This window comes from Chamaea fasciata, unplaced genomic scaffold, assembly GCF_029207755.1.
Source record: "Chamaea fasciata isolate MVZ Bird 193981 ecotype frontalis unplaced genomic scaffold, bChaFas1.0.hap1 SCAF_7, whole genome shotgun sequence".
In the NCBI taxonomy this organism is placed as follows: Eukaryota; Metazoa; Chordata; class Aves; order Passeriformes; family Sylviidae; genus Chamaea; species Chamaea fasciata.
Window position 1 is genome coordinate 60,825,834 of NW_027094092.1, and position 21,245 is coordinate 60,847,078.

Here is a 21,245-nt window from a genome sequence, read left to right on the forward strand (position 1 = left end):
TGACATTTGGGTCCCAGAGCTGGAAGCAGCCCAAAGCCATCACGGGCAGCACAGAGCATCTGCCCCAACGGGCAGCCCCAAACGTGCGCACAGAGAGAGGGAAAGAAGAGATAATACAGCGACATTCCGAGCAATCCTGTTTTTCCATTGGCTGAAACAGGACCCGCTGCGCCGCTCTGTTGCCAGGAGAGTTTGGGACCTCAGCCGACCTTCAGAGCGAGCAGGGTTGAGAGGCGAAGCCACGGGAGCCCCTCGGGGCCCCTCGTCCCCGCTCTCCAGTGGCGGAGCGTGTCCCCACGGGGGCGTCCCAGGCTCAGGGACCGCTCCCCACGCAGGGCATCGCCGCACCGGCATCGCTCCGCTGCCATCCGCGGAGAGCCGCAGCATCACTGAGGCGTTTATCGCACACGGGCGGCCACCCCAATAATGACAGCTACACCCTCAGGGCCGCATCCGTCAGCAGATCCCTTGCACTGCCAAAGCCACCTTGCGCGGTCAGAGGGGAAACCGCAGGAGCGCCCCTGGATCCCGGGGAGGGCATGCTGCGGGCACCGCGGGCGGGAAGCCCGGGGGCTGTGGCGCCGCTTCCCGAGAGCCGGGGAGGGCAAGAGGAGAGGGAGGAGGAGAGGGAAGAGCAGCGGGAAGAGCAGCGGGAAGAGCAGCGGGCAGGGCAGCGGGCAGGGCCGGGACAGGCGCTCTCCCCGCACCGACCCCGCAGCGCCGCCGCAGCCCCGAGCGCAGCCCCCTCAGCGGAGCCGCCGGGCGGGCGGGCGGACGGGATGATTGACGGGAGGATAGGCCAATGGAAGCGCGCAGCGCACCCCCGCGCCGGCAGGCGGGCCAATGGCGAGGCGGGGGGCGGGGCCCGGCGGCGCGCGCGGCGGCGGGCGGCGGGCGGGCGGCAGTCGGCGCCGAGGCGCGGTGCGGTGCGGGTCGCTCGTCGGGCTCCTGCCGCGGCCGCCGGAGCCGCGCCGCCGCCCTCCTTCCCTCCCTTATGGAAGAGATGGAAGAGGAGCTGAAATGCCCGGTGTGCGGCTCCTTTTACCGGGAGCCCATCATCCTGCCCTGCTCGCACAACCTGTGCCAGGCGTGCGCCCGCAACATCCTGGTGCAGACGCCAGACTCGGAGTCTCCGCAGAGCCGCCGCGCCTCGGGCTCGGCCGTCTCCGACTATGACTACCTGGACCTGGACAAGATGAGCCTGTACAGCGAGGCGGACAGCGGCTACGGCTCCTACGGGGGCTTCGCCAGCGCTCCCACCACGCCGTGCCAGAAGTCCCCGAACGGGGTTCGCGTGTTCCCGCCGGCCGCGCCGCCGCCCCCGGCCGCGCTGGCGCCGCCGCCGCCGCCGCGCAACGCGTGCCTGACCTGCCCGCAGTGCCACCGCAGCCTGGTGCTGGACGAGCGCGGGCTGCGGGGCTTCCCCCGCAACCGCCTGCTCGAGGGCGTCATCGACCGCTACCAGCAGGGCAGGGCGGCGGCCCTGCGGTGCCAGCTCTGCGAGAAGGCGCCCAAGGAGGCGGCCGTGATGTGCGAGCAGTGCGACGTGTTCTACTGCGACCCGTGCCGCCTGCGGTGCCACCCGCCGCGGGGACCGCTGGCCAAGCACCGCCTGGTGCCGCCGGCCCAGGGCCGCGTCAGCCGCCGGCTCAGCCCCCGCAAGATCTCCACCTGCACCGACCACGAGCTGGAGAACCACAGCATGTACTGCGTGCAGTGCAAGAGCCCTGTCTGCTACCAGTGCCTGGAGGAGGGCAAGCACTCCAGCCACGAGGTCAAGGCGCTGGGAGCCATGTGGAAGCTCCACAAGGTGAGCCCCGGCTTCTGCCGGCAGCCCCAGCCAAAGCCGCCTTGTCCCCCACACGTTCCACCGTCGCCGGCTGGCAGGGTGGGAGCATCCATCCTCTCTGCCGTTCCATGTTGCACCCTCGCTCGGGAGGAGCGTTGGCATCGTGCGGGTGATGCTCCCCGTGGGTCCCCAAATCCTGCACCCCGCCAGCCGAGGTCCCACCAAAGGAGCTGGCAGGGCCCGGGGGTGGATCGGGGTAACATCTGCGCCGCAGAGCTGGAGAAGCAACAGGGAGCGATGGTTTGGGGAGGAGGAGGAGGAGGAGGGAGGCGTGAAATCCGCCGTGGGAGCGGGGAGCCGTGGGGTGCCACCTCCAGCCGCACACGGAGTCACCGGGAGGAGGAGGAGGAGGAGGAGGGGAGGCAGCGGGCAGCCGGGAGCCTGTCCCTGCATACTGATCAGCTGCTCCCGAGCGTACTCGCTCCCACACGCGTCCGTGCTGGAAGCAGGGATGTGGCCATCATCAGCCCCGGCTCCATCCATCCCTGTGCCTCCCCTCCCTCCCTCCCTCCTCGCAGAAGGAGCAGGAACTGGGGCAGAAGTGACTGGGACGCGGGCGGACAGGGCGCAAGGGGATGGGCGTCACTCCTTGGATGAACATCGACATAATCGGCCCCCGCTCCAACAAATCGGAGCGGCTGGGGGAGGCTGTGACCTGCCAGTGGAAGGGACTGGGCTGGATTGCTTTCCAGGAATGTCTCGGGGCGCTCTGGCAGGTTGTGTGGCCCGTGCAGGATGCGTTTCTCTGGGCTGGAGCTCTGCACCCCGAATTGGGTCGGTGGTGCATGCAGGGACAAGCTGTCACTTGTCCCGATGGCCCAAAAAGGGGGGGACCACGTTGCGCTGTGGGGACAAGGGTTTGGTGGTGCTTGTTGCTGCTGGAAGGGGTTTTTCCTGACCCCCTTCAGCTGGGAGCAGGAACAACTCCTCTCTGGATTTCCAGAGCTCTTGTGGAGATGTGCCAGAGCAGTTTGTTGCCCTTGTCCCCCATCCATGGGGTGCGATCCCTGATCCCAGAGCTGCTGGCAGCCAGCAGGAACACCCAGCTGCCGTGGGATGCCCAGGATCGGCATGGCAAAGGTAACTGGGGACCTGCTCACAGGGAGGCAGAGGATGGAGCCAGGCTCTCGCGGTGGGCAGCAGGCGGATGAGAAGCAACAGGAAGAGTTTGGAGCACAGGGAATTCCACCTGAACCTGAGGGAGAACTTTGCTGCTCAGGCCGGGTTGGGAAGGGCTTGGAGCAGCCTGGTCTGGTGGGAGGTGTCTGCTGCCCATGGCAGTGGGGTTGGAATAAGATGAGCTTTTAGCTTTTCCTTCCAAATCCCTTTTCCCAGGGGAGAGCTTTAGCCAGGCGCTGTTTCACTGATGTAGCTGACAGATGAGGAGCTGTGACATTATTTCAAGTGATGATTTTCATGCAGTTACTCTCCGAGTTTTGGAAATTGGACGGTGAAGTCTCCCCTGCCTGGAGAAACATCCCTGGTGTTTCTGCGGGGGTTCACTGGTGTTACCTGGTGTTAGTTTGCTTTTTAGGGAGGCGAAGAGTCTGTAGAGTTAAATGTGGCGTTAAGGAATAACTGAAGGAGTGATTTCAGGGCCAGAGCTCAGATTGCTACCAAGAAAAAAAAAATTAAAATATAAATTCAATACCCACGACTTCCAAGCTTGATCCTGGTTGGCACCAGGAATTAGGAACCAAACCACCTGTGGATTGGCGTGGTGGTCCTCTTGCAGAAGTGGCTGGTGGTGTCATTTTCTGAGAGCACAGGCCCTTGGCAGTGGGACAGATTCGCTGAAAGGGTGACTGTCCCTTTTTGCCTGATCTTTTCTCTGTGATGAGCAGTGTAATTATACCTACAGCTCACAGGGGGGAATCACGGAATGGTTTGGAAGGGCCTTAAATCCCATCCTGCCATTCACCGGGACACCTTTCACTCTCCCAGGTTGCTCCAAGCCTTGTCCAACCTGCCCTTGGACACTTCCAGGGATCCAGGGGCAGCCACAGCTTCTCTGTCCACCCTGTGCCAGCCCCTCCCAGCCAGGAATTCCTTCCCAATATCCCATCCAAATCAACCCACGTTTTTAATTTACACCCATCAGCCAGCCCCTGAATTCTCCCGCACCATTCCAGCACCTCGTGGTGTGAATATCCTTTGGGATGCTCTTCCCTCCTGACCCAGGGTGGCTGGGATTGTCCCCACAGCCTGTGCTGACCCCGGGGTGCCTGGATGAGCTGCCGTTCCTGAAAGCAGCAGCGTTCACGCCTCAGTAGGTGATTGCCAGGCCCGGGGCAATCAATCCCTGTTAAGTGCTCCCCTTGGATCCAAATCCAAAGGGCTTTTCGGGAACTGCCCCGATTTTCCCTTTCCTCCCCGAGGTTCTTCGGTTGAAAATAATCGGTGCTGAGGCACAATCAATCGTCATTCAGGGAGCTGGGATTTCCAGGCTGGACACAGATTGTGGCAAATCCTCTCTCTCTCTCCCTCCCTGTCTTCCTTTCAGTTGTTGGGATGCGGGGTAAATATTCAGAGGAACATGGAGGGGAAATGAGTTTTTAATCTGAATTGTCCCAGTTTTGCACGGATATCGCAGCTGTCTGGGGTGGTTTTTTATCCTGACAAGCTGGAATGCTGCTCTGGCATGCCAGAAGCAGGAGCACAAGATGGAGCTGAATCATTTATTCCTCACGCATCCCCAGCCCCTCTTGTTTTCTGCTGGAAATGTGTGCAGAGTGCAGGCTCAGCAGCTTGGTGATGTGTTCTTATGGATAGATGGATGCATGGATGGATCAGTGTGGAGAAATACAAACGGGCTGGGAGGGATCTCCAGGGGCTCTGCTGTCTCCCACAGCCCTATAATCCCAGCCAGTTGATCAAACTCGGTGTTAAAAATCATTTTACTGTTCCAAAGGTCTCCCAGAAGTTTGTGGGTTCTGATTTTAAAATTTTAAAAATCTTAACAATTTAAGATTTTAAGCAGGTTTGAAAGTGTGCTGGATTGGGAAATGGAGAGATGCAGAGCAGTTATTCCTGCCTGTCTCTCAAACACCGAGTTCTTACCCATCACTCTTGTAGCTGACTCTCTCTTGGGTCCCTGGCACTTGTCACCTCGTGGCTGGACACGTCCCTGGGGGTTGGGACACCTGCCAGAGGCTGCTTTTGTCTTTGCCACCATCCACATCCCAACTGCAGCAAAGGTGAGCCTGGATTTTGGCCTGCACTAAAACGAAGCTGAAGAGGTCAGGGGGTCCCAAGTCGTGAAAAGCTTCTGCTGTTTTCGGGCAGCGCAGGAAGAAGCTTTTCTCTGCTTTGGGCTGGGCTCGTGGGGCTTTGCCTCTTCTGTCCACTCTCACCCACATTCCTTTTGTTCCCTGCATCCAAGGAAGGGCAGCAGGGCTGGTGAAGGCTCTGGAGCACAAGCCCTGTGAGGAGTGAGGTGGAATCCCCATCCCTGGAGGGGTTTAAAAGCCACGTGGATGTGGCACTTGGGGACATCAGTGGTGGCCTTGGCGGGCCAAGGGGGAAGGGTTGGACTCAGTGGTCTTAAAGGGCTTTTCCAACTTAAATGATTCCAAGATTCTAAAGGACTCTGAGTTGGGACCACTGTCTCCTTGAGGAGGTCAGGCAGCATGTCCTGGACCTCTTGGAGAGAAGCAGAAACAAATCTTGACTTCAGTGGAAGGAAAACAGTGCTCTCCATTTTAATTTTCCATGGGATTGCCCAGACTGAAGAAACAAAGTGTCCTTGGATTGCAAATCCCTGGAGACTGCAGCAGAGCTCAGCCCTGGCAATTTCCATCCCACACCGTGTGGGATCAGCAGGGATGGTCAGCACGCAGAGGTGACACCTCGTCAGCACAGGTGTCACCTGCAGCTCAGCTCCTCCTGTCCCAGCACTGATGGAGTGAGGGATGAAGGTGATTCCTATTAAGAACAAAAAAAATCACACACTGGAACTTTATTCCAGCTGGTTTGGGCATCTGGGGAGAACCAGGGATGGGAAACACTGCAAGGGCCCCTCAGTTTGTGCCCAGAACCAAGACAGGGATGAGCAGAGAGGATTTTTCCTTACCTCACTTGGCCAGGGCTCTGTTGGCTGCCAGAGGAGCTTTGGAGGGGAGGTTGGGACACTGGGAATGTGCTGCTCTTGTGTCCATGGGCATTCCTGTAGCCCACAGGGCCTGGGGAAGTATCCAGGGAGTTGCTGTTTGCATTTGCAAAGTAAAATATTTGCTGTTTAAAGGGAAGCAGGGAGAAACCCTAATGTTCCCCTGTACTGTTTCCCAAGCCTCGGTGTGATTTGCCTTCCCGAATCCCACCACCCTTTTTCCATCTGCAGCAGCAGGATCCATCCTCTCCTTCTCCAGCAATGGCCAGCAGCCTTCCCACCTCCTCCATCCCTCTGTGGCCAAACCCAGAGGGTGGCAAACAGGCTGAGAGGCTTTGAAGTGGGAAAAAGCAAAGAAATGCCAGGATGTGGAGCAAAAATCTGATGAGGAGAGGCTGAGGGAGCTGGGAAAGGGGCTGAGCCTGGAAAAAAGGAGGCTCAGGGGGGACCTGGTGGCTCTGCACAAGTCCCTGACAGGAGGGGACAGCCAGGGCAGGCTCTGCACCCAGGGAACAGGGACAGGACAAGGGGAAACCATCTCAAGTTGCTCCAGGGGAGGTTCAGGTTGGATATTTGAGACAATTTCTTCATGGAAAGGGTAGTTAAGCATTGGAAAAAGCTTCCCAAGGGCGTGCTGGAGTCCCCATCCCTGGAGGGATTTAAAAGCTGTGTGGGTGTGGCACTTGGGGACATGAGGATTTAATGATTTAAAAGTCTTTTACCGGCCTAAATGATGCTGTGATTCACACCAGCCTGTGCCTGCCCGGGCTCCAGAGGTGATGCTGCCTTCTCCTGTTAATTTATTTGGATAAAAGCTTTCTGTCAGGTGGCTCTTTGCCTTGCACTCACTCCAGTTAATGGAGTAAGGGGCAACCCCAGGTAACCTGTTAATCAAAGGTGATGTGGTACAGCAAGTTCTCCCAGGGGTTCTTGGAGCCCAGGAGGCAGGAGGTGACCCCTGAGTTATTTGCAGATGGAAACGGGCCCAGGGTCATCTCAGAGTGAGTGTAAATCACTGCGGCTTTTATTCCATTCCAGTGAGAAGCTTAGATTAGATATGAAGGAAAAAAATCCTGGCTGTGAGGGTGGGGAGGCCCTTGCACAGGGTGCCCAGAGAAGCTGTGGCTGCCCCTGGATCCCTGGAAGTGTTCCAGGCCAGGTTGGATGGGGCTTGGAGCAGCCTGGGATGGTGAAAAGTGCCAACCATGGCAGGGGGTTGGAATGAGATGATCCTGAAGGTTCCTTCCAACCCAAACCACCCCATGATTCTGTGTCCCAAAAATACGCGGATCTGACAGAGCGGGGCTGGGCTGCACCATCTGCCTCAGGCTCAACAAGCAGATTGAGCTCTGCTGGGCTCCATCTCCATCCACAAGGCTCCTGCACTCTGTGAATACCAAACCTTTCCCATTCTCTCACATCTTGTTTTTTTCTTCTTCTGGCCACTTGATGAATGATGGACCAAACCCCCCCGGCTGGATCTTGGCTGCGTTTGCTGTGATGCAAATTCAGGTGCACCCCAGCTGAGATGGGGGGAAATTATCTCAGGGATTGATTCTTGTCTCTCCTTCAAGGAAATTCCAGCAGTTTCCATACCCAGAGATTCCCCTGTCACCACATCCCTGGCCTGGAAAAAAAAAAAGGAGAATTAGAAAGCAGAGCAAACACTGCACATGGTGTTAAATAAATGACTTGAGAGTGTGGAAAGGCTTTGCTGTTTGTTAACCAGGTTTCATAGGATGCTTTCCAAGAGCTGACATTGGTGCAGGGTGGATCTTTGTTGGGAAAACGTTCTCAGGAGGCTTTGGGGCTGCTCTGCATTGCTCCTTCCTGCTCTTCTAAATAATCCAGCACCCAGAAGTTTAGGCTTTTAAAGGGAAAACTGCGCTTGGTGTAACAATCCCAGAATGGGTTGTGTTGGAAGGAACCTTCAGGATCATCTCATTCCAACCCCCTGCCATGGGCAGGGACACTTTCCACTATTCCAGGATGCTCCAAACCCCGTCCAACCTGGCCTTGGACACTTCCAGGGATCCAGGGGCAGCCACAGCTTCTCTGGGCACCCTGTGCCAGGGCCTCCCCACCCTCATGTCCAAGAATTTCCTACCAATATCCCATCTAAGAACTCCCTGTTTTCTCCTCTTGCCACAACCTCTTCCCACATGACCACAGATTCCTTTTTGGAGTCCTGCTGTGCACTTTCTAGCAATCCAACGCATTCCACTGGGAGATATTTCCCTTCCCTATCCTGAGCTTGGAAGGAACTTTCAGCAGCCTTTGATTAACTGGTGTTACTCTCACGTATTCATGGAGTTCAGAGTTTATGCCTTCAAATTGCATCGCTCTTCCCAGCAGTATGAAAGAATAATTAAAGAAAAAAAAAAAAAAGAACAAGGCTGAGACATAATGACTCTCAAAGCTGCTCTTTTGTCAGCCTCAGCCCTTGTTTTGTTTGTTCTTGGGACGAGGCATTTTACCTGGTAAATTGGCTTATAAATAAGCCAGCTCATTCCCTGTCCATTCAGCTCGTCGTGCTGGGATGAATTGGATGAATTTCTATTTAGAGCAAGCACATAAGGCAGGGAGAGCTGCGGGGTATAAATCTCTGGTGACCCTGGCTCAGGTAATGCCCTGCAAGGAGAGGCAGAGAGGCTGGTGTGGAATTACTGTGAGGAGTAAAAGCTCTCAGGGTGAGTTTCTCAAATCCCCCGCGGACCATCCAGTTGTAGCTGGAAAGAGCAGGATGGTTTGGGGTCTGAGGGTCCTACAAGATGGTCATGAATAGGAAATGTACTAAACTCTTGAACAGGGAGGCAGAAATAAATAGAAATGGAGCCCAGCTCTGACCCATTCCTGATTAATGCAGGAAGGAGACCAGAGCTGAGAGCAGCAGGTCAGAGGATTCACCTTTCCTATTGAAGGGAAAATTCTGTTTGCAGTCTGAACCAGCTCATATTTTGTCTTCAGAATTGGATGGAGCTCTGGGGACAGCCCGACCTGGAACTGCCCGGAAAAGCTCAGCAGAGGCTCTGATCAGTGCAGAATTTCTGGGGAGAAAATAACAAGACCCAAGTTCAGTTTGAAATTTATTTTTTTTTTCTGAGCAGCAGGGAAGGGCAGAGGGGTGACTGAGGGTGATGCCAACCTCCAACCCCGCAGGCACAGCACGGGCTGGGGTTTGGGCCACGTTTATTTTTTGTATTTAATTAGCCATTAAATTCCCCTTGTCACAGAAATAGAGGGGCGTTAATAGGAGCCCTCTCAGTTGTGTAGCAGCAGAAATTGCCCTGGGAGGGATCTGGCAATTGAGGCATTTCCCATCAGCGTTAATTACCCTTTCCCCTTTACTAACCTTATAGGAGCTGATAGGTTTAAAAAAAGCAAAAGGAAAAAAAAAAAAGCAAAAAAGCTGGGAATTGGATGTTAATAAGGCATGCCTGGATATTGCCCGGAGAGCTGGAGCCACAGTTGCCATTCCCGGGAGGAGCAGGTCGGATCCACAGCTGGGATGAGGGAAGCTCGGCTCCCTGGAAGCAGATGCAGCAGCACAGAGCCACTGGAGTGGAAGATCACTGTCTGTGCCTTCCAATGCCTGCTGGAAATCCCAGGAGATCCCCTGTGGAGATCCCAGCCTGGCTGCCTCACGCTGGGGCTGCTGCTTCTTCCTGCTGGGTGTAAAGCTGAAATACCCAGGAAACAGCAGTTAAATTATTTAAACCCTGAAAATGTGGAGCATCTTTCAACCAGTGATCCCTTTTTTTTTTATTATTTTTATTTTTTTCTTCCTGCTTTTTATGCTTTGGACCCTTGCTCTAAATCCTGTGGGGTTTTTTTTGCCTTGCTCCTGGATTTGCATGGTCAGTTCCCTTCTTGTGGCTGTTCCCTGTGGCAGGATTGGGGGATGTGTGAATTAATGATGGGTTGTGGCCCTGCCTTCGGCTCCAGGGTGCACAGTGCATCCACAGCATCATTCCTGACAGCCTGTGCTCTGCAGCTGCTTCCCACCTGCAGCTCTTGGGCTTTTCTCTGGTGAAATCCCTCTGTCTTCCCAGATAACCAGTGCCCCTCGAGTCAAGATGTATTCATTCACTGCTTCTGTTAACTTCACCTTTTTGGTTTTTTTTTCCTCCCTGCTTCCTTTCCCTGGAAGTGTTCCAGGCCAGGTTGGACGGGGCTTGGAGCAGCCTGGGATAGGGGAAGGTGTCCTTGCCCATGGCAGGAGGTGGAACAAGATGGGATTTAAGGTCTCTTCCAACCCAAACCATCCTGGGATTCTGTCATTCCCAGGGTCTCTGGCCTGGGGGTTTTGCTGTGCCCGTGGGATTCCTTCTTGGGAAGGACCTTCCTGTGTGCAGAGGCAAACTCAGAGGTCTGATTTTGATTTTGATCCCCCTTTCAAGGCAGGTTTCTCTGATTCTGTGCCGTGGTCTCTCTGTCAGAGGCTGTAAAGCCGAGAGAAGGGGGAGTTGTGTCAAGCTGTGAAATGGATTATTCCTAACAAGGCACATTTATTGATTTCGAGACACAGGCTCTGCTCTGGGGGCAGAGCCTCTGTTCCCTTCCTGGCAGGGCTGTTTCACCCACAGCCCCCAGGGAGCCAGGCTGGAGCAGGGGAGGGCTGGGAAGATGCTGGCAGGTGCAGCCCTGGCTCTTTATCCCTCAGCAGGGGAGGGAATTGTGGCACCATTTCCCTGAGGATGCTGGAAAGGGAAGGGGATCAGTTCTCCCTGCCAAGGATTTGCTTTGTCCTCCTGGGCAAATAATTGCACAACCCCCCCTGTCTGTCCTCTCCCAGGAAATGTGTGTTTAGCACCAGTGCCCTTCCTCCAGCCCAGCAACAATTATGATGGGAATTCATAAAGGGAGCACGTGGAGACTAAGTGGGAATTTCCAGAAACAACTGTGGAGGGGCTGAGATGGGTGAAATCCCATCAAGGACACAATGGGAGCAACAGGAGACATCAGCTTCCCTCCCTCCCTGGGAAAGCATTTCCAGCCTTGCTCAGGCTCACATTGAAGTCACGGAGATTTGAGGGCATGGCTTGAATGCTTTCTCACGTTGGGACGTCTGGGATGATAAATTGGGGAGAGCCCTTGATGTGCAGGCAGCGCTGGATTAACGAGGTGCCGGCTGAGGGCTGCTGGTGTCCCTTGGCTCCGTGACAAATGCCACCATTCCCTGGGAACACAGCACTCGTTCTTTGGCAGGGTACACAAGGCAGAAATGTAAAACAAGCTTCATCTTCCACGGCAAACGCTCTGCAGCCTCAGCCCTGCTGTCTGGGGGAGCAGTCACAACGCCTCTGATTGTCCCCACCTTATTTCCTTGGTGCTCCTTTGTCGTTCCCTCTTTCTTGTGCCATTCCTGCTGCCCAGCCAGCTCTGTGTGAGGCTGTTCCCTCGGAGGAGCAGCGCTGGTGGCTCATGTCACGCTGTCACACGGAACCCACACAGCCCAGGCGTGGCTGAGTCTGTGCTGGATCCGTCCTGCACCAACACCTCTTCCATCCTGACATTTTGTTCCCAGGAAACGAGAACCCTCAGAGGGCATTTGCTGAGGTCTGTGCCGCCAGCAGCCCACACCTCGGTGAATCACAGCCAGAGCTTAGACAGTTTCTCACCTCGGAGACGATTTCTCACCTCCCCCAGAGCGCAGCAGTTTAAAAATTTGTGAAAATAGGATTTTTTTTTAATTTCTTAATTTTTTTTTCATTTAACTGTTGCCCTCTGGCAGTGGATGGCTGCACCTTCCCCCTGCCCTGCTAAGGACAGATGGCCAGATGGCAGCCCAGACTGAGGGGCAGGGAGGTCACTTGCTGGGATGGGCAGTGGGAGCCGTGCTGTGCTCCACGAGCTGTGGCCAGATGAGCGAGCACTCCATCCATCCATCCGTGGCTTGGGCTCTCCGTTGATTTCCTGCCCTGGTGCCAGGCTGTCAGATGGGGAAGGACCGGCCACAGGCAGCTCCAGGGAGGATCTTTTCTCCATTCCTGCCTTTGCCCACGTCTCTGCCAGGTTGCCAGCTGACCGCTGCCCGTTGCCATGCTGGGCTGTTTGATCGTGCCAGATGTGGCTGCTTGGCCTGGGGTGCGATTCCTGCATGAGCTGGGAGTGGTAGGGAGGTGCCAGAGGAGAAAAGGAGGATCGGGGGGGACCTTGTGGCTCTGCACAACTCCCTGCCAGGAGGGGACAGCCGGGGGGGGATTTGGGCTCTGTTCCCAGGGACAGGACAAGGGAAAACGACCTCAGGCTGGGCCAGAGGAGGCTCAGGTTGGATATCAGCAGGAATTTCACCATGGAAAGGGTGCTCAGGCCTTGGAAGAGGCCGTCCAGAGAGGTTTGGATTCCCCATCCCTGGAGGTGCCCAAGGAATTCCTGGATGTGGCACTCAGTGCTCTGGGCTCGGTGACAAGGTGGGGATTGGGCACTGCTTGGACTTGGAAAAGACCTCAGAGATCTTTTCCAACCTCAGTGATTCTGGGATTCTCTGGGATGTCTCATCATGGTGGGAAGCCTGAAGGAATATTCTGCAAGGTGGGAGAAGGAAAGGGGGAAGGAAGTGGGATCCTGCCCACTCTCAACATTCATCCCCACCTCACAGGGCTCCAGCACCTGGAGAGGCTTCAGGGGCGAAGATATTTTGTTCCGTTTGTTCTAAACTGGGTTTGAACAGGGCTTGGAGCAACCTGGTCTAGTGGAAGGTGGCCTCAAACATGGGCTCTGAGCTGGGGGAACACCTCCTGCAGTTGTGGGATGTTTCTTCAGCTGAGGGGGCAGGGAAAGTGGGATGCTTTTCTGGGGCTCTGGCAATTCCTGCAGCTTGGCAGAGGCAGCGACAGGAGGGTGATGCTGCTGCACAAGGTCATTTGTGGCAATTAGCACAGCTTGTCCCCCAGGGACCTTGTGCACTCAGCATTTGGCACCTCGGTTCGTCTCGTGAGGCATCCAAAGGGAAAAGTCAGGGAATAATTTATGTCGCTTCTGCAGCAGGCTGTGTGCGGTGCGGAACCAAAGCCCTTCCTGCCATACACCGCAGGTTTGGCTTCAGCAGAGCTGGGAGTTGTTACGTGCTCAGGAATCACCTCGGGTCCCAGAGCTTTGGGTTTCACAAACCTGACAGTGACCCCGGGTACCAGGGCCCGTTGGGATGCTTTTAAACTAAAAGAGGATTGGTTCAACCTGGATTTAAGGAAGAAATAATTTATTGTGAGGGTGGTGAGGCACTGCAGCAGAGAAACGGTGGCTGCCCCATCCTTGGAAATGTCCCAGACAAGGTTGGATGAGGCTTGGAGCAACCTGGGATAGTGGAAGGTGTCCCTGTCCAGGGCAGGGAGTGGGATGGGATGAGCTTCAAGGCCCATTCCAACCCAAACCATTCCATGATTCTGTGATTTATTCAGAGTTAACATCAGATAAGGTCACGGCTCACTTCCCTCCCGATGAGTGTGTTACAAACAAGAAAATAAATGTAACTTTGAACAAAACCTACCAGTGGGGTTTGTATTTATGCAGCCCTTCCTGAAGAGGTCACACCCCAGCAGGGCTCCTGGACCCAGGAAAAATCCACTTTCCTCGTACCTGCCCCAAACTACAGCTGATTTAAAATAAAAATAACAAAGCTCATGGGGCCAGCACCATCAGCAGGTGAGAGCTGCACGTGGAGTTCAGGGGAGCTGTGCTGATTCAGCCTGGTTCAAACTCCACCATAAAACATGACCTGTTCCTAAATATGCTTCCCAAGGATCCTGAGCAGAGTTTTGTGCCTCACCTCCATCCCAGGGAAAAGCTTTTAGCCTCGGCAAAACGTCGATGAGGTCATTATTTATTTTATTGCAGCCATTTGATTCGAACGGTTTGCGTGGTTTGGGGGGTCTCCAAGTTGATTTGCAGATGCAGTTTGAAGGAGCACAAGTAATGTCACAAATGTCTGTCCAGCCCGGGATTTAAGGCCTGATTCTTCCTCCTTCATTTCTCCTGGACGTCAGGAATATCTGTGGCAACTTTTAAGTGATTGATTCTTTCAGCATGAGGTTGGTGGAGCTTGACTCTGAACGTTTCTGTGCGCTTGGTAGGTAATTTATGTAACGCTTTATGTAACAACTTGATGCTGCCTTCGCCACTTTTGCATGCGCATCAATACACCAACCAACCTCTTCCTGAGGGAGAATATTTTAAAAGCAGGTGGTCTTGGTGGCTGCAGGGCTCTGCAGCAAAAAATAGGTGTTTATTCTGAGGCAGGGCTGATGTAGAGATGATTATTTTTGATGCCTGTGTTCCTAGTGGCAGATATTATGGTCTGGAATGAAATACGTGAGACATCTCCGGCCCTAGATGGGATATGGAGATAATCCAAGGGCTGGAGCCCCTCTGGAGCCAGGCTGGGAGAGCTGGGAATGTTCCCCTGGAGAGGAGAAGGCTCCAGGGAGAGCTCAGAGCCCCTGGCAGGGCCTGAAGGGGCTCCAGGAGAGCTGGAGAGGGACTGGGGACAAGGGATGGAGGGACAGCACACAGGGAATGGCTTCCCACTGCCAGAGGGCAGGGATGGACGGGGGATTGGGAATCGGGAATTCCTGGCTGGGCTGGAATTCCAAGAGAAGCTGTGGCTGCCCCTGGACCCCTGGAGGTGTCCAAGACCTTTTTAGGGCACAGAGGCTCCTCCTTGGTGGTTTTCCACGTTGGGAATGCTGGTGACAGCTCAGAACCCAGGGAGCTGTTGGCTCCATGTGCAGGGAATGTTTTTGTTGCTTTGCTGGGAGCCCTTTTCCCTGGGCTTGGGAGAAAGGTGGGGAAGGACAGGCCTGGGCAAGCTTTGCTTCATGAGCTGCTTTTCCTTTCTGTATTCAGAGCTGGTTGTGAGTTTATATGGAAACATATTTAAATAAAGCAAGGCCTTGAAGGGAAAGGAGCAGGCCCTGGTGCTCCTGTGACTCAGCCCTCGCCTTGGAAAAGCCAAGGAAAAAAAAAAAAAAAAAAGGGAAAAAGCCACTGGGAAAAGCCCAAAGTTCACATTTTAGGGTTGTATTAAAAGCCCTGGTTCTCTGTGACAACTCTGTGTCCTTGATTCCCTCGTGAGGAGGCACCCGAGCCTCCTGGTGTGGGGGTTTTTGTCTTCTTTTCTGTTTAGAGCCAGGAGTCTGAGTCTAAAATTCTCAGGACCCAGGGTTCCAACATCCTGGCAGTGCCAATGCTCCCAGGCTGGAGGTGAAGGCACAAGGGCTGGGTGGGACAGACAGGACAAAGGGCATCCATGGGACAAATCCAGGCTTGTCCTGTGCCTCTGGATTGTCGTGGCAGGGACGCTCAGGCTGAGCACCTGGGAGCTAATTAAAAATCTGGGCTAATGAGCTCGAGCTCACTGGGCTAATCCTGCTGGGCCAGGTCTGCTGTGCATCCAGCTCTGTGGGGTGGACATCCCAAAGATGGGACAAGAGGAAACGGCCTCAAGTTGCACCAGGAGTTTAGGCTGGATAGTAGGAGAATTTTATTTTTTTTTTCAGAAAGGGTTCTCCAGTCACAGCACAGCTGCCCCAGGGCAGTGGTGGAGTCCCCATCCCTGGAGGGATTTAAAAGTCATGTGGATGTGGCACTTGGGGACATGGCTCAGTGGTGGCCTTGGGCATCCTCAGCACCAGGTTGTTTTAGACCTGAATCTGTGGCTCCTTTCCTCCTTACCCTGGTTTTTCTTTCCTTCTTTTTTTTTTTTTTCTTGAATACACTTTCCCCTAAAAAAAAAAACCAAACCCAAACCCATTACCGAAGTAAATGTGAAATCATCCCCCTCCCCCTGCTCCCATCCCCTGGTATTTCCTGGATTCTTCACTTCTCCATAAATAATCATGAGTGGTTCAGTGAGTCCATCAGTGGCTTCCCTGGTGACACCAGGATGGATTGCTCTGCTCCAGTGGCTCAGGTTCCCTCCAGTTGTGGGGACAGAACCCCCTCGCTCCTCGTTCTCTGTAGAAACATTCACAAGTTCTTCATTATTTCCTAATTAGCCAGACGTCCCTTCTTATTAAAGATTAATTTTTTTTTAAAGGCAGTCATTATCTCGGCTCTTCCGAGGGTTATTGATTTATTCTTCCTTTTTTTATTAATGGATCTACAACCTTCTCATAATCCATCCAGGGCAGTGGTTTCCCTGCCTCTCATCCTCCTTTCCCTACACCATTCCCAGTCTCCTGCTGTCTTCACTGCTTTTATCACTCAGTGCCTCTCTCTGGGGTTTGTTTTCCTTGGGAAGCTCAGTGTGGGGCTCCCGAGAGGCCACTTCCAAACATCTTCTGAGCTCAAGGGACTGGGATTTCCAGAGAGAGCTTGGGTTTGTTTTCCTGGTGGCCACTTCCAGCCCACTTTCCAGAGGAGAAAAAGGGGCCTGGGGAATTCCTCCTGTGCCCAGTCTGCTCCCTGTCTCAGGCAGGGCTTGCGTTTGTTCTCAGTCTGGGCATGAGATGCTTTCCCATCTCTGTAAGTCCAGCTCTCTCCGTGTTCTGGAGGTTTTTTGGGTATCTGCAGCACCAAGTACGATCTGCTTGCTATCACATTTTGGGATTAATCCCGAATCTAGCCCTTTCCAACCTGGGAGGCTTGCATCCAGCTGTGGGGGCTCAGAGGCCAGTGCCTGGAAGAAGGAGTTAACAGAGAAGAAAAGCTGAATTAGTGTGTTTTTTTCCTGTGATTTCCTGTGTTTGGGGTGAGGTCTGAGCTTCCTAGGTGTGCTTTCCTGGCAGCATCCACTGGATCTGGCTTTGGTGAGTGCTGCATTCCCAGTGCTCCAGTCTCCATGGTGATGGGGAGGATTTCTAAAGCGCTGCTTGGAAGGAAATGTGAAATCCTGGTCCTTGGACCTTCCCTTTGGTCCCTTGCAGGCAGCTCCAAAAGCAGAGCAGTGTGAAGGCCAAGGGTCTGACTCTGCTTCGTCCCCACAATGAGACCACAGTGGGTGACAAGGTGGGAGCAGCTCTGCTCAGGAAAAGATTTTCTTGGCAGGAAAAACGCTCTTTTATTTTTTTTTTTTCTTTTTTCAGTCACACAGCATTGGTCATAAAAAACTTCAGATTAGGAGGGACCTCTGAGAGCTCAGGTCCAGCCTTCCGCCCAGAAGCAGCAGCAGCAGTAACTGAAGGAGAGTTTGCCAGAGTGATTTGGGTTGGAAGAGATCTCAAATCCCACCCAGTCCCGCCCCTGCCATGGGCAGGGATGCCTTCCACTGTCCCAGGTTGCTCCAAGCCTCATCCAGCCTGACCTTGGACACTTCCAGGGATCCAGGGGCAGCTACCCTCCCAGCCCAGAATTCCTTCCCAATATCCCATCCATCCCTGCCCTCTGGCAGTGGGAAGCCATTCCCTGCGTCCTGAGAGCTCCACATCTTTCAGGCTGCCTGGAATCTTCCAGAGGCTCCTGGCTGAAAGCACAGATCCGAAGTGATGCTCTCCAGGGAGAGCATTTCCCATCCTGTAGGAGGGGGAAGAAATGAAGCAGTCAGACCAGGTGATCCATATTTTCCTCCTTCCTCCTCCTCCTTCCTGCTGCTGTGTGAATCCAGCAATCTTATTAAATGCAGAAGGCATAAAATTATTGATAATTACCTGTTGTCCTGTTGCTGGTGAGCAGAGCAGAGACGTTGTAGTGGCTGTGCTGAGCAGGTGGGTAAGTCAGATGGGCAGAGCTGCTGTTTCCTGGAGATGTGAGGGAGACAGAGAGCTCAGGGGACGCTGCTGGGAATGCTCAGGTCCCTGAAATGTGTTTTGCTGATGGCTCTGGGCATCCTCCTTACGCAGAACATCTCGGGAGGTTTTAATGTGTCGCCTCCGCGCTCGTCAGGCGCTCACCGTGGAACACGAGCTTGAAAGCTCTGGCTGAGAGCAATGCTGAGTGAAACACCAAAGAGAATGGTTTAGGAGAACCCACACCCTCCTAAAAACATGCCAGACAAGCAGAGAGGGAGAGGCGCGCCGTGCACTGGGAGGTCAGGTCGGTGGTGATGGATTTTCCTGAAGAGATGATGGTGATGGCGTGCAGGGATTTATTTGGTCGAGTTGACAGAAGGGCTCAAAGGAGAACATAAAAACCACCCCAAAAAGGTGCTGTGAGCTGTCCTGAGTGTTGGGAGAATTCATGCCAGCCCAGCCTCAGCTGGTGGTGTGGGGCACCCAGGGATGGGGCAATTGCAAACCGTGGTGGAGAGTGGCTGGAAAATGAGACCTCAGGAGAAAGCAGCAAGCTGGGCACGCACTGAGAGGAGGAGAGGAGCTTGGAGAGGGGATTGGGATGGTCTTCAAGCCTCAGGCAGGCTGGTGGAGCCGTTGTGTTTCCATGAGTGCAGCAAGAAGTTTGGCACTTCAGTCCTAGCAGTGGAAATGTGGTTAAATTGGCCCTTTTCCCACTTTAGGGTTGGGAATTCTGGCATAAGGGCAACGGCCTGAATGAGTGCTACTGACCTCAAATACCATCTCCTTCAACAGGGATTAGCCAGTGTCCCATCAGGAATGGGAAAGACGGCCTGAGGCTGATTTGATTTAGATTTGAGCCAAATGCAGGCTGTAATCGTAAAATCATGGAATGATTTGGGTTAGAAGTGACCTTAAAAGTCAACTACTCCAACCCCTTCCATGCTGATGCTGTTTCACTTCACACCCTGGGCTGCTTTTCACAGTGGCAGATGGTTAAGAGAAGCAGCCCAAAGGAACACAAACAGAAAATTCACATTTTGTACTTTTGTAGGACTTTGGATGTGTCCAAGGTGAGATTTGAGTGGGAGAGGAGAGACCTTTGGTTTGGCTCCTTCCCTTGGGAAAGGCAGACAAGTGTTGGGGTACAGCAGCCCATCCTTGGAGGCTGCAGCACTGAGGATTCATCAGGAAATGCCAGGAGATGAGTGCAAAGCCACTTTGTGGGGGTGCTGGAGGATGTTTGTGCTCCCTCCTGTCCAAGGGCAGTTCTGTGTGTCCACAGCCAAGGGGAATGAGATGCCATCTCCCATCTGCGCCTTTGCAAACCTCCCCTGAGCTAAATCCATGAGTAAATTGTGTAAAATCCCAGTTTTGGGCAGCAGCCAAAGAAGCAGAGGGCTGTGAAATGAAGAGCTGCTGCTCAGGGGCCGAGCTGGGATCGTGCAGAGCCATGGTTTGGATGGCCAGGGACATCCTGCACAGGGGTCCTGTGGCTGTGGGACCTGCCTGGTGACAGCCAGGACATCAGCCACCTGCTCCTGCTGCCTGGAAGGTGAACAAAGGACTTCTATCTTTGTGGGAAGCATGTGAGGTCTCCTGAGACCCAGTGCCCACCCCAGTGCCCCAGAGCTGGCGCTGGGAGAGGTGCCCAGTGTTACCCTGGTCACCTGTGGCAGAGCAGGGGTGGGTTCCAGACCTCCTGGGTGCCACATCAGGGACAGGTTCAGGAGGAAGAGGATTCCCTGAGCTGCCCTTTGTGGTGGGACTTTATAGGATAATGGAATCCCAGAATGTTTGGGTTGGAAGTGACCTTAAAGCTCATCTCATTCCACTCCCTGCCATGGCAGGGACACCTTCCACTATCCCAGACTGCTCCAAACCCTGTCCAACCTGGCCTTGGACACTTTCAGGGGCAGCCACAGCTTCTCTGGGCACCCTGTGCCAAGGCCTCCCCACCCTCACAGGGAAGAATTCCTTCCATATATTGAACCTAAATCTCTCCTCTTTCCACTGAAATCCATTCCTTCGTGTCCTATCCCTCCACCCTTTGTCCCAAATCCCTCTCCAGCTCTTTTGGAGCCCCTTTAGGCCCCGGAAGGGGCTCTGAGCTCTTCCTGGAGCCTTCTCTAGCCTGGACACCCCCAGTTCTCCCAACCTTCATGGTCACCACCCAGCCACTCACAGCCGTGGGATGTTTTCCTTTCCCTTACTGCCTCAGTGACTGCTCAGAACTGGAGAATCCAATACAATTTGCATTTCTAGGCAATTAAATGTCAAAGCAAAGTCAAGATGCTGGCGAGCTGTCAAGGCTGTTTATGACTGAGCCTGGCTCCAGCAGCCAGATGGTAATTAAAGGCTGTAGGACAAGACAAAAGGGTGGTCAATACACTCCCTGCAGGAGGAGGAATTGCCCCACAGGGCTCTCAGCCCTGGGTTAGGGCCAGGACTGGGGGGAAAAAAAAAATCATTGTTTATGCAGTTAATCAGGTTTAAATTTAACTCCAAACAATGTAATCAGATTTAAAGACTTAATGCAATGATGGGATGGGAGAGCTGAAGTGTGAGTAACCGCTGGAGTGGGGAGGCACTAACGGGATTGGAGGCAGATGGAGCGGAATTTTGAGGCAGAAAGCACCAGATCTGCAGTGTGCACTTTCCTGGGTGTTGGGCAGTACCTGGACCACAAGCACTGCCTGGATGGAGATGGAGGAGAAGGTGCTTGGTGCTCACATGCAGTGGTGACCACATCTGGGTATTCCTGTGCTAATTCTACGCCAAAAACTGGGTGTCCCCATCCCGTGACAGCTTCATGCCCTTGTTTTGTCAACAGCACCTTTATTCTCTACAGGACACAGATCTTGACCTGTGAGATCATAACTTAAGTCTTTGCTTCCATGCTTTTTTCATCCACCATGGAGAAGAACTGTGTCTAAGGAGACAGTGTTTGCCTGCTGGGACTTCCCTCACCCACTTCCAGGAATGTCCTCCAGATTTTTTGAGTGAAAAGATGCAGCAGTGTTTTGTGTCTTTCAAATGCAGCAAGATTGTCCTGGTTTAGAAAGACAGGTGTCTGCCAGGGAAAAGCCAGAGCTTCCCTTGGAATGCAAAATGTAAACCCCCTCCCTCCAAATTATTATAATTTTGAAATTAAAGGGCTTTTAGGCAAAGATATGGGAATAGGAATAACAGTTCTTTACTAGAAATATTAAAAATAAAAACGTAGTACAAAAAAGCAAACGAACAGAAAGAAAACACTGAGAGTGAAAACACAACCTGACCCCCTGTTGGTCAGGGTGTTGGTGTCAGCCCAATCCAGTCCTCCTGCAGTGACAGATGTGGTTCTGCTGGAGCAGAGATGATCCTGGAGAAGGCTCCAGTGGTGCTGAGATGGGTCCGCTCTCCCTCTGGGAATCCAGTGCACACAGGCCGTGCTGCTGTTCTGAATGCCAGCTTTGATCCAGGCGGGAATGCTGGGCTCCTCCCCCTGGGTGGAGCCTCTCCCCGTGGGATGATGGGATTGTATCAGCCCTGCAGTGAGCCTGGATGGCCCATGGACAGCAGATATCCCCTGGAGGGAGGATGGGTCCTGGAAGGGATAAAGAAAACACCTCCCCAACCG

General features: G+C 53.9%; 1 protein-coding gene across 9 annotated transcripts in view; it reads left to right on the plus strand.

Annotated features, from left to right (window-relative positions):
• The first annotated feature begins 938 nt into the window (after positions 1-938).
• Positions 939-21,245, plus strand: part of TRIM9 (tripartite motif containing 9) — a 61,812-nt gene continuing 41,505 nt past the window's right edge. For all 9 annotated transcript variants that reach the window (XM_066189148.1, XM_066189150.1, XM_066189151.1 and 6 more), the window contains exon 1: positions 939-1,810. In XM_066189148.1, the coding sequence (XP_066045245.1) occupies positions 995-1,810 (816 nt within the window). In that variant the 5' untranslated portion in view covers positions 939-994. The remainder of the gene's footprint in view (positions 1,811-21,245) is intronic.